General features: G+C 41.2%; 1 protein-coding gene across 2 annotated transcripts; it reads right to left on the reverse strand.

Annotated features, from left to right (window-relative positions):
• Positions 1 to 1311: 1311 nt before the first annotated feature.
• ca4a (carbonic anhydrase IV a) lies at positions 1312 to 10567 on the reverse strand. 2 transcript variants are annotated; one of them, XM_028032223.1, is made up of 8 exons: positions 10304 to 10567; positions 4904 to 4948; positions 4049 to 4213; positions 3835 to 3980; positions 3649 to 3741; positions 3493 to 3559; positions 3244 to 3407; positions 1312 to 3154 (listed from the first exon to the last, which is right to left on the reverse strand). In XM_028032223.1, exons 1-8 carry the CDS (start codon positions 10437 to 10439, stop codon positions 2975 to 2977), a joined length of 996 nt encoding a protein of 331 aa, XP_027888024.1. In that variant the 5' UTR covers positions 10440 to 10567; the 3' UTR covers positions 1312 to 2974. The 2 variants fall into 2 exon arrangements, with proteins under 2 accessions (XP_027888024.1, XP_027888023.1); XM_028032222.1 differs by lacking the exon at positions 10304 to 10567 and adding an exon at positions 9801 to 10218.
• Between the last annotated feature and the right edge of the window lie 974 nt (positions 10568 to 11541).

Here is an 11541-nt window from a genome sequence, read left to right on the forward strand (position 1 = left end):
AAATGAACATTGCGTTACATTACAAAGCATCGCTGAACATAAATCGAATCTCCCACAGATTTTCAATTACTTTTAAAACTGGAGATTGACATTTTAACACTCGACCATGCCTTGACCTAAACCATTTTATTGTAGCTCTGGCTCGTAGCGCTGGTTATATATTTGGGAACTGTGACGGCCTTTCACTGCCGCTAACAGGATTTCTTCTAAGATTGTCCTGTATTTAGCTCTCTGGGTGCATTCACACCAAACGTTTAGTCCGCCTTAATCAAACTCTCATTCATTTGTCTATACAGTCCGAGCATTCAGGGTAAATACAACCAAAACAAAGGAGAAATAGCTTGTAGTCTCTTACCAACGACAAAAGAAAAATCCTACAACCGCTAAAATGTGACGCCAGTGTCTCTCTCTCTATGGCGCTGATGACTGCTCTCCATTTTGTTTTCATTTCATGACGAAGAACGCTGCGCTCAATTCTTCTTTAGAGGTTTTTCTGTTGTTTCCTTCGGTGGTTCCTGTTGCAGCGCCACCACAGGTGAAGCGAGGAACGGGCGCAACAGGTTTTTCCAAGGGTTTGGTTCGCTTGACAAAGTACAGTGTGAAAGCAAACTGCATTGGCTGACAATGAAACAGATGTTTGCAATTTCGGTCCCCAATCGAATCGAGTCAACCAAACTATCATGTGTGAAAACACCCTCCCTGTCTCTGTTGAAGAAAAGCTTAAGTTTGTGCCATATACGCAGCAAAAGCTACATTTTGGTGTTATCCTTTTTTCCTTTTTGTTCAAAAAAATATTTTATTGATACCAAAGGGAAATTAAAAGTTGTTGTAACTCATATTAATTCAAATTCTTCATGAGTCTTCTTCATGGCTTATCGCATATGGAATATTTTTCAATATTGAAATTGAATATTTCAATTTTATAATTGAAATTCCTTTCAGTTATCTCTTTGGTCCTGCTGCTCTTCCATGTAAGCCACATTTATTGAATGTAAAACTATTAATAATTACTACTAGAGAGCCGATTGTCCCTCTAGACATGTGAGCATTTACACTTTCTCCAACGTTAACAAGAGCTTTCTGGCAACTTCTATTATCACATTTTTCCTTTTCTAGCCTGCTAGGCGGGACGATGTAGGTTAGCAAATGTGTGATTAAATCCCAGAGTAGTGAATTGTTATTAACTAATTATGTTACTTCTAAGGGCAAATTCAGCTCCTTATTGTAGCAAATCTAACAAAATACCACTTGAGGTAATGCAGAGCTGAGACCTGACTGCTCAATTTGTGGTCATGCAAACAGAAGCCAGCGTCTTTAAAAAGGCATATAGTTTATTATTCAACAGTGACATTCTATTTTTCTATGACACTTTCAAGCATTACAACCTGGAGTCTCAAACATTTCAAGAGTACAAGTAAACTTTATTGATCATAAACCGTTTCAAGCTTCATATATAGTTTTGCATTCTATATGAATGTTGCAATACATAAATAACAATAACTGTGCATCTCATCTCTTAATATGCACACTCAGTACATAAATACATGTGTAAAATGACACCTCATAGAAATATAACTGGATTTTTTTCTGAAGCAATGGAAAATACAGATTATCCTTCCTCACTGTAACAACAGTTTTTGCTGCCAAATTGCACATATTCCTCTCTATACATGGCAAAGTTTTCTTAAAAAAACAAACAAACAAAAAAAAACAACAACAACAAAATAGAGCTGAGCAGGGTGTGACTCATTGTCAACAATTATTCATACATCCGAATGCCGGTAATACTAGTCATGGAAACGATTGAGGTTTTGAAAAACACGCTCCTGTGAAATTGAAGCGCCTGTTCTGGAAAAACACTTTGTGAATTTGGGAAGCCCACTTCCAGCAGCCAGGTGGTTTATCTCAAACATCTGGAACATCACAGCATGCAGAGTCATGCTCTTCAAAAATGATGTGTATAAAAACTAACTCTACAAATAAAAAAAAAACCTTGGTTGTGTGGCTGCGATCCCTCTTTAATAGCGGACTGGCACTATCTTCGACTCTAGGATGTTTGCATCCATGTCTTTGCCCCCAAGTGACTCTGTAGGGAGGGAGTCTGCCACTTTCAGAACTTCATGCAGTTGTTCTTCATGGTTTCTGGTGAGCTACAACAAGACCTCCCCCACATGCACTTTCAGAACAGAGCTGCTGACCGATCTGAGAAGCCTTGACCCGGCTGTAGAGATGTGATCTGCTGTACTTTATGAGAACTGCATTCTCCTTTGACGTCTGGCTTTGAATTGCGGTGTTTTTTTTTATCGACTCAGTCCTGCTATCTATAACTCCATCCCTTTCACATGCTCCGTTAATAACAATACATCATGTGCCAAGTCATGGGGCTGACCCATAAACCATTGGCAACTCACACTGGTATTAACAGATACTAAATTTACCTGACATTGGACAAGGTGGATGAGTTAACATGAAAACTAAAGTTGTGAAAAGAGAGAGAGTGTGTGTGGGCGTGTGTGTGTGTGTGTGTGGTGCATGTGCGCGCTCAGTACACCCGTCAATATTGGCTTTGCGCAACCAAGGTGTGCACTGGTTCTCAGTACAGATATTCAAAGAGAAAATCAAAATCCAGTCCAAAGAGAAGATTTGGTGTTGAGTTTGATTACCCATGTAGACTGCCCAGTAACTTGATTTATGGCACATTCATGAGGCTTAAATAAGAAATAATACTTCACTACACATGCATGGATGCCAATTGAACCCTTACGTCACCTTCCTTGAGGCGTTTCTAACACACCTCTGTCATTTGGGTCACAAGGGGGGAAACACCATTTGAGCGATCCCTACACTACGACGTGGTCCATTGTCGTTTGCAAACGTGTCAGAACTACGTTGGAAGCAAGAGTCTCAGCAGAGGACTGGCGCAGATCAGTTGGGTCTTATCGATGTCGCAGTGCAGCGTGGGATGACTCGCTTTTTAGTTGGGCTGGGACAGCCCCAGTGCCGTTGTGAGGGCAGCCGCAAGGAGGGCAGAGCTGACCAACAGCGCGGCACCTCCTGAGTGGTACACCAGCCGGCCGTTGAGGGGTTGAACTGGCCTGAAGTTGTTCACCATCGACTTGCTGTCGTGGAACTGGACCATGGAGAAAGCTTTCATCTGCAAGAGAAGATTGATGCAAATGTAGAGCTGCAGATTGGGGAAAAAGACTCAAAAGTGTTTGTTAAGATATAATTTCTTATTCTAACCTGGTCCATGCTCAGAGGGATAGGGGTTTCGAACACAGTCCAGACCACAGACTCGGAACACGGCGGGGTGGTCAGGGAACCCTGGTAGCGGTAGTAGGAAGTCAGTTTCCGCTCAGGAGGGATCAGCTGTGCCAGGGAAATGGAGGGCAGAGAGAAGCTCACATCTGAAAACACAAACACCACCATGTTAGCCGCACGGCTTTGCGCAACCAAGGTTTGGAATTACATGCAGAAACTTTCAACTCCTACTTTTTGATGCGACACTTTGCACCCCCTTTATGATGGTGTCATACATTCGGTTTGGACTCTTGGATACCTTAACACAAACAGAAAGACACGTGACAAGTGTCTTACTGTTATAAAAAAAATGTGAGCAAACTATAAATAAGGGTTAAGAAAAAGTACCTCATAGAAAAACCCAAGAACTGCAACCCCTTCTGGATCTCTCAGGGCTGTTGCCAGGTCAGCATACTTGTTCTTCATGTGAACGATGTGCAACTGAAAAAGGAAGTTTACTGCTGTCAATGTAAAGTTCATAGTTCAGCTGATGTCCAAGGTAGGATTTTATACATATATGTGGTGGTCGTTTACCTCCATGGGGTACTGCTCCCCGTCGATGGTGTGTTCAGAGCCGGGCCCGCCATCTTTGCCCCAGTGCATGTGTAACTGCACAGCCTTGTATGTGGTCGACAAGTCTCCGCCCGAGATGGCGCTGATTATAGGAATATTAACCTGAACTGGAGTAGACACAGTGTGAGCACAAACACCTTCAAAGCTTTCAAAGGTCTCTTGATGTTGCGCTCACCCGAGTGGCCGGTGTTGGTCATAACAGTTTTGAAGGTGTGCTGGTAGTTTTTGAACTCAAGCGGGGTCAGACGCTCCTCTCTCACTGCCTTCCTGGTGACGATGTTGACGGGTGACTGGGATTTTCCTCCACAGTCCTCGTTGCCGACGGTCCACTTCTCTGGTACTGAAACATGAGGAATACCAGTGATGACTTATTGCTGTAGAGATGTTTGAGGAGATGACGATCAATTTTCAATCTGCATTTGTTCCAGGACCATCAGATTAGGAGTACCACCGGGATGATCAACTAGTCCTTTGTTCTTCTGTGCATTTCATTAAGCAATAAATTTGTTTGACTTTTGTAATGATGATCATGTGGATCCATTTTTCTTATTTCATTAATATGCTCATAACAGGGCAAAAGTCAGTTCCAAAAAATTTAAACATTCATAGAGGACAGATTGATATAAGCAGGAAATCATTTTTATGGTTTAGATTTAGGCTATAATAATTTTAATACTGCTTTTTTTATGTTAATCATCCATATTAAAGGTTAATTATAGGCTTTTTTTGTTGTTTTCCTTAGCTTTTGATATTATTGTAACCATGTTAGAGTCAGAATCTTGCCAAATTATCTTAACATGACAAGAATAGTCTGAAGAAATTCAATGGAATAATAAAAATGACTTCAGTTTTAACATTTGTTTAAACCTACTGTTTAAAAACATGTTTCAATACTTTATTTACAAATGTCTGATAGATATGAGGGTCTGTGTACTTTTTTTGCCTGATATATACAACTCCTAACCAAATTCTAAACATGTTAAACAGTTAAACAGTCATAATTTTACCTTAACTTCTGAAAAAAACTCACCGCTGCACGGATGATCGCAGGTTGACTGGCTGTGGTAGCACCAGCCTGAAACAAAATCAGTCGTTTATTTACAAAATGTTTGCATTTATTTTTTCGCTGTGAACAATGCAAGCCATCTGCATGTCAGTCCCGTTCACCTCTGACTGACATCAATAAGCTGCAGCTTTCTGTCAGAGCTGAAAAGAAAGTTTTTTTATGTTGGCGTGTTGCCTGGCAGAAGTCCAAGAAGATTTTATGCACATAAAAAACTATCGCCTCATATAACCGGTTTATTTTGCTTTGCTTCTGCAAACAGGGTATTGTCCTTGTGGATGTATGCTCCTGTTATTTATACTGTAAAGAAAGTTTCCTAATTACCAGGAATTGTGATCCTATTCAATAAACAGTTGTCGCTTTATCTTTCAGCCTTATCAGAGAGCTCCACCCCAAACTATTTATTAGTAATTTGCTACTAGTTTGCATGTTTCCTCCTTTGCTCTGAGAAAAATATGTGAGAAATCAAATATTTATAAAAATATAATATTAGACTGAAGAATAATGGGGAGGGTCTCCTTCTTGGAGCAAACTAGGACTTCAATGCTTGGTTCCTCTGTCATCCTGATTAGTTTTGTTTCTGCTAAAATGTTGAAAATATGCAAAACCTCAGGGTCAAATATTTTTAGAGGAAAAATCTACCACATAACATTAGAAGATGCTCATTTCTGTGACAATTTTTAAAAAAATGTATTAAAGAATCAGTCTGGATTTGCATACATTTGGGCACTGATGGGGGCGATGGAGGGACATATTGCAAACTCAGAAATTTCTAATTACTTTTAGTCACTACAGGCTGGATGCTGAGCAGATTAAAGGGTCGTAATTAATCTCCAACACTGACTGCAGGAAAATGTGAAAACACCCACAGCTGTGTGAGGTCTTCAAAGATATGTTAACTACAAACAGAGCTGATAGATCTCATAATGTCAGAGTGGGATGGTACTTATAGAACTTATGAGTTGCCATAAAAAGATTATTGTTCACTTGATAATATTTGTTGATAGTCGTTGATGGTCGACTATCGACATTTTAGTTCTTGGTTGGAGGAAAACGTTGATGCGGACAGACAGACAGCTCCAAAATTAAAACTTGACTGAAAGTTAAAACAAACCACATTGGAAAGCCAAATTGAGCACATTGGTATAGCTAGGGGAGACAAAACAAAAATCCCACAATGACAGGAAGAAAACTTCCAGCAGTCGTGGGGAAGCTTTAAAATGTAAGAATGCTATATCAGTTGTCAAGCTTAGTGGTGGCAGAGTCAAGCTGAGGGTTTGTTTTTGCTGGTTTTGTTGCCTGAGGAATGTATAATTGGCTGTAATAATGAAAATGGAGGACTACCATTAGCTTAGCTGGTTACTAAAGCTAGCTTAAAATGGACAAAGGGCTAACAGCATCTAAAGAGGACAAAATCTCAATGCTGGTGAAACTGTATGGTTGGTGCCTGACAGCAGGATTGGGAGCTCCTGTAAAAAATTTAGATAAATATGTTTTAAGAATTACATGAATGCAGGGGTGGAAATTAAAAATGTTCTCAGTGGCTGGAGAATTTTTTATTACCGGCCATTGTTTTATTTCTTTTAATTACAAACCCCACCAGTACCAGCAAAGGACATAAAATACACGATTTATTCTTAACTCTATGAAAACCAATTTACTGACAATTAGTATACCATACATATGTAAAATACAAACTAATTTAACATAACAAAACATGGATATCTTAAAAGAGGTGTAGTGCAATAAGTTCACTTGGAGGAATTACTAACAGCAAACTTTAGCTACACAGCCCAAACATTCTTGCAATCATTTCTATGTTGAACATTTTCACATTTTGGATGCAACTCCCCGAGATAGTGTTTACTGAAGATGTGTCTAGTAATTTTTAAACATAAATGGTACCAATAGCTGTTTTCTAACTGTTCTATTTGTTGTTCCTTACTTATTACGTTTTCTATTGAAATTCACAATTATTCCTCTCAAAACGTGTTCATTATTAATTCCACGGGCCGTCATCATTCCTGTGTTATCCCCACACCTGTGAAGTCTCCCGTTTTTTCTGGGAAACTACTGTATTTTACCTACTGTATTTTACACCCCCTCCCACCCACTCGCGTTAGCTTCTCTCCCTCCCCGCCTTTACTGTAACTGTGTGGTAATTAACATATCGATTAGTTTGACATATTTTTCTGAATGGGCTTACGCGCTTTTTAGCTTTAGTTGTCGTAACTTTTCTGCTCACTTTTCTCGGAACCGTCAGCTGACCTGGAGCTATTTATAACTTCGGTGGGGAGGGGCGGGCCAAGGAGGACTGAGGGATTTCATTGGATAAGCCCAATGTCCGTCAATGAGATCAACCAATGGGCTGCCGCGGTCGATAAAAATTATATTTGATATATTTTTTGTTAAATTATAACAGCCTACGTCCGTCCCATATACAGTATGTGCATCAGTCTGTAGTCCAGTCAGCCACTCCTGCCCTGGGTCTGGACAGAAGTTCAAACTGAATGCACCTTTTTTTTTTTTCCTGTTCAAATTGTCAACCTGCCACGACGGCGGGTGCGTTGGTCCAATTTACAAGCCACTTTTATCCGCATTTAGCCAGTGGCGGATGCTAATTCCCACCGCTGCATGAATGTATTATGTAATCAGAGATATTCCACAATATGTTGTTTGATGTGCGCTACTAGGCTAATACCAGTCCACCAGTGGTGAAAAGAATAGGTGTAAAACAAAAAGAAGCGCCCAATGTATTAATCTATTATTAAAAGTCACGCTTTTAAGTCTTTCACTTTTTAATTCTTAAATACTTCATTTTTCTAAATAACCAGATCTACAAATAGCTACAGGAAATCTATTTGTCAGAAGGAGAATTGCACACCACTATTACTAATCAGGCGTTGGATCATTATTAAGTAATCTCCAACCCTCTTCCGTTGCAAAATGCCTATTTTTTATTTAAATTATTTGCTGGCCTTCATTATCCAATCAGACGTCGGTCCGCTCCAGCCTGGACCAATGGGCGGTCTTTTCCGAGAGCAGAACGAACAGTGCCGTGAGCGGGTTTCAGTGGATCTGAAGCCAGCGAGCAGAAAACAAACACGCTCGAGTCTGGTCAGATCTGAAAAATGTGAGCACAAACGCAGCATTTCAAAGCCGATGTGTTGGGCGCGCGACGCGGATCTAGCCGCTGCTCCCACGCGCGCACACAGACACGCGTTTCTGAATGAATGGTGGACATTAACGGAGCTGTCCATGCAATCGCTTCGTTCTGGCGGAAATCTGCGCAATAGAGACGCAGCTAAAACACAACCTTCACCTGCATGACATCGACAGAACATCGGATTAAGCAGAACTTAAGCAAACACACACATAGAGGACACTCAAGACTCAAGTTGTGTGTTTTTGGGTCTACATGTCAAACGCTATGCGGTGGAAAACCAACACTGCACCTCAACCTGAACACACCATCCTCTTGAACAAACATGTTGGTGGCAGCATCATACTGTGGGGATACTTTTTCTTTTCTTCTACATGTAACACATATTAATGGTTAGGAATTTATCTAGATTAAATTTTCAATCGATTGTGTTAATAATACTCTGTGACTGACACAGGCTACAAAAACAGTGGGTTGGGCTCACTATTTTTGTTGTTTTATTTTCAATTTTTATTATTATTTTAATCTTGTTTGTTGTTATTTAATCAGAGCATGAATACATGTTTACAACTATTAGTAACCTTTTGGTGGTATGATTGTTCTATCCTATTTAAACTGTTATTAGCTTATTTGATAATGTATGAATTTAAATTTTAGACATTGGTTTGTGTTGTGGGGTTCTGAATGTAGGCAGGAATAGCTGCCAACATTCAGGCAAAATGACAACATGTCTACATATTGTCAAAAAATGAACTTTTGATTATTTCCCCCCCTCACAGTCTTGTCAGCTGTCAGATATTTCTTGGTAACACATTTTTGAAAAGCACCACTGGTCATTTTCCTTCCACTTCTGTCTAAACTTTGTGCTGGTCTTTCACATGAAATTCTAACTAAATATATTTGTAGCTTGACGGCACGATGTGACCAAATCTGAAACGTTAGATGGAAATGAATGTTGTTTGCTACATCAATTATTTGTGATAATTTAGCATAAATGCTACTGCATTCTTTATTGTCGTCTTCTGAAATGGTTGCTATTAGCTGGACTATCACTGTTCTCTGTGTTTAATGTCTCAGTGCAAATATCTGGAACTCCAACAGTTAGTCTGATCTGTATTCATGCACAGCTTTGGGATTCTTGCGTGGCTTAAACGCCCCCTTTTCATTCTGCCCCATTAAAAACATCGTAAAAATGTAAATGACTGCAACTTTGGCCAAGTTGGCGCATCTTTAATAGCGGAAAATGACACGTAAAATCTGAAGAGCGCTGCTGCGCCTTTTATGCGCAAAGCCCCGGAGGTCGCAGAGCGGCTCAGTGTGGGGTGACGGACACCCTGTGGGCTGCAGAGAGGCTAATTAGCTCCTTAATGACCCTCAGCTCTTCACATGGGAATCGGTCTGACACTTGGAGTCGTCTGCGCAATCTGATCTGACTGCTGTTCTTCATGCGTAATTTTGTCGCTCCGAGTGATTTCGATCCATTTACGTTTTAGAGTGCAAACAAGCCCCTTATGCGACCCGTCGCTGTTTATTTGGAGACACGATCGTCGCGCACGACGCGGATCTATGCGGCAAACGGTCTCCCCCAATCTGTCACAAACCGACTCCGCGCGGAACCGAGCAGGTGCGCCACCAGAGAGGACGGTGTCCGACGTCCTCACGGGCAAATGGACGGAATCACAGCATGCGTCTTCGCCTCACCGGGGGACTTTGTGGCTGAGGGTAAAGGTGAGGGGGTTGGGGGAGTGCAGGGACCCCTCTCCTGCTCTCCCACGCGGCTCGCAGTCAGTTCAGGACGCAGTAAGGTGTGAATGTTGGCCGCGCTTTGGAGAGCCTTGTCCAGTGTGACGGACGGGGCAGGTGCGGCTGTCCCGGGCAGGTTCCTGGTAATTTTATCCGAGGAGCGATCTATCATGCGCCTCGTATTTACATTTTTAATCATCTCTCTCCCTCTCTTCTGTCTTTGTGGAATTAGAGAATATTTAAGCGTGGAACCAAAAACAATCTTATTCTACGGTCTCACTAAAACAACAGCAAGGACAGGTGCACACATCTCTCTGTCCTATAGTTAACATCAGAAATAAGTGAGTACAGAAAATGATCATGAGCATTATTAATAAAAAAAAACTTTCTCAACTGGCCCTTGATTTAGTCCTTCAAGTCCTGTTTTACGCAAATGAATGAAATCAGGTGTAGGGACCTACCTCCTGCTCCGGCGCACACCGTGCAGAAGGATGCCAGCAGAACGGGAATCATCATCAGCTGCTGCATGTTGGAGCGTCTCTGACTGAGCCGAGAGAAAGCGACACAATGATTCGATTCCCTCCGATGCGATCGCATTCCTCAGGGCGGGCGGTGGGGGTCCTTATACAGATCTATCACCACACAACCAAAGGAAAGGAAGAATGCGTGGCGCCTCCTCCTTTTCGGGTATCGCCTCTCTGCAGTGATCAGAGTCCGAGTCACAGGGGCCCCATCAATGGGCTAACGGTGAGAGAGGGAGCCGAAAAGAGAAAAGAGAACGCAATAGTTACTGGTTGAGTCAAGCAGCTTTCTGATGATCTGTGATGAAATCAGAAAGACTTAATCATGACCGGGGGTGATGAATGTAAAACTATATATATATATATATAAAGCTGGGTAGCTCTACAAAATACAAAATGGAGCCATTTTTCCCTCACATTACTGGCTGCAATATTGACACCTTGGAGATGCCATGAGACCTAAATTCTGGACGTCATGGCATGGAGTGCATCCCAGTTTTACATGTCTCGCATATAACCATTCATTTTAGCTTTTAAACTGGTTATATTGATCCTGTGTCCAGACAGAGGGATATATATCATCATGACCTGCTTGTTCTGAAGATCCAGCAGCTTCCACTTCGTCTTCCTAACATGGCGCCTCCTCACCCTGACTCTCATACCGAGGAACCACGGAGCTCCGTTAGGTTAAAGCCACATCTTCTGAAGTTGGGATATTTTTCCTCCAACAGGTTGCAGAGGAATCTCCTCAAACCAGATGTTGGACTGGAATTTGTTTCAATGTAATTTGTGTGAATATTAGAGCCTCATTTTCAACAGTGGAGCTATAACGGTTGAAAAAGTTTATCATTTTGGAGAAAGTATAATCAACATAAATACTTCCACTAAATAAATAGCAGATGGAGGAAAATCCTCTCAAGATGCCAGAGAGCACCAAACTATGTTTTAAAATATTAAACAGTAAATTTAATTTCACATAATTTTCGCGGTAGAAGCCATTTGTTTGTTAATGAAACATATTGACCGTGTTTGATGCATGTTGTGAATGACGTATGCGCGCAAACTAATGAGGTAATTAGTCCAATTTCGTCGTTTATTGAACTTTCAGAAACTACAGCGGCCGTAACGCGCCTAAGCAAAGGTAAACAAAGGTAAAACAACCTGAAAACGTGATCAAC

Source organism: Xiphophorus couchianus, chromosome 11 (genome assembly GCF_001444195.1).
Source record: "Xiphophorus couchianus chromosome 11, X_couchianus-1.0, whole genome shotgun sequence".
Classification (NCBI taxonomy): Eukaryota; Metazoa; Chordata; class Actinopteri; order Cyprinodontiformes; family Poeciliidae; genus Xiphophorus; species Xiphophorus couchianus.

Coding starts and splice junctions, on each gene's coding strand:
- ca4a (XM_028032222.1), bottom strand. CDS start 10,041: ATGATTAAAAATGTAAATACGAGGCGCATGATAGATCGCTCCTCGGAT. Junction 3,408..3,492: donor GCAAAGTGTCGCATCAAAAA/GTAGGAGTTGAA, acceptor TTGTGTTTTCAG/ATGTGAGCTTCTCTCTGCCC. Junction 3,155..3,243: donor TCCCTCTGAGCATGGACCAG/GTTAGAATAAGA, acceptor CTTCTCTTGCAG/ATGAAAGCTTTCTCCATGGT.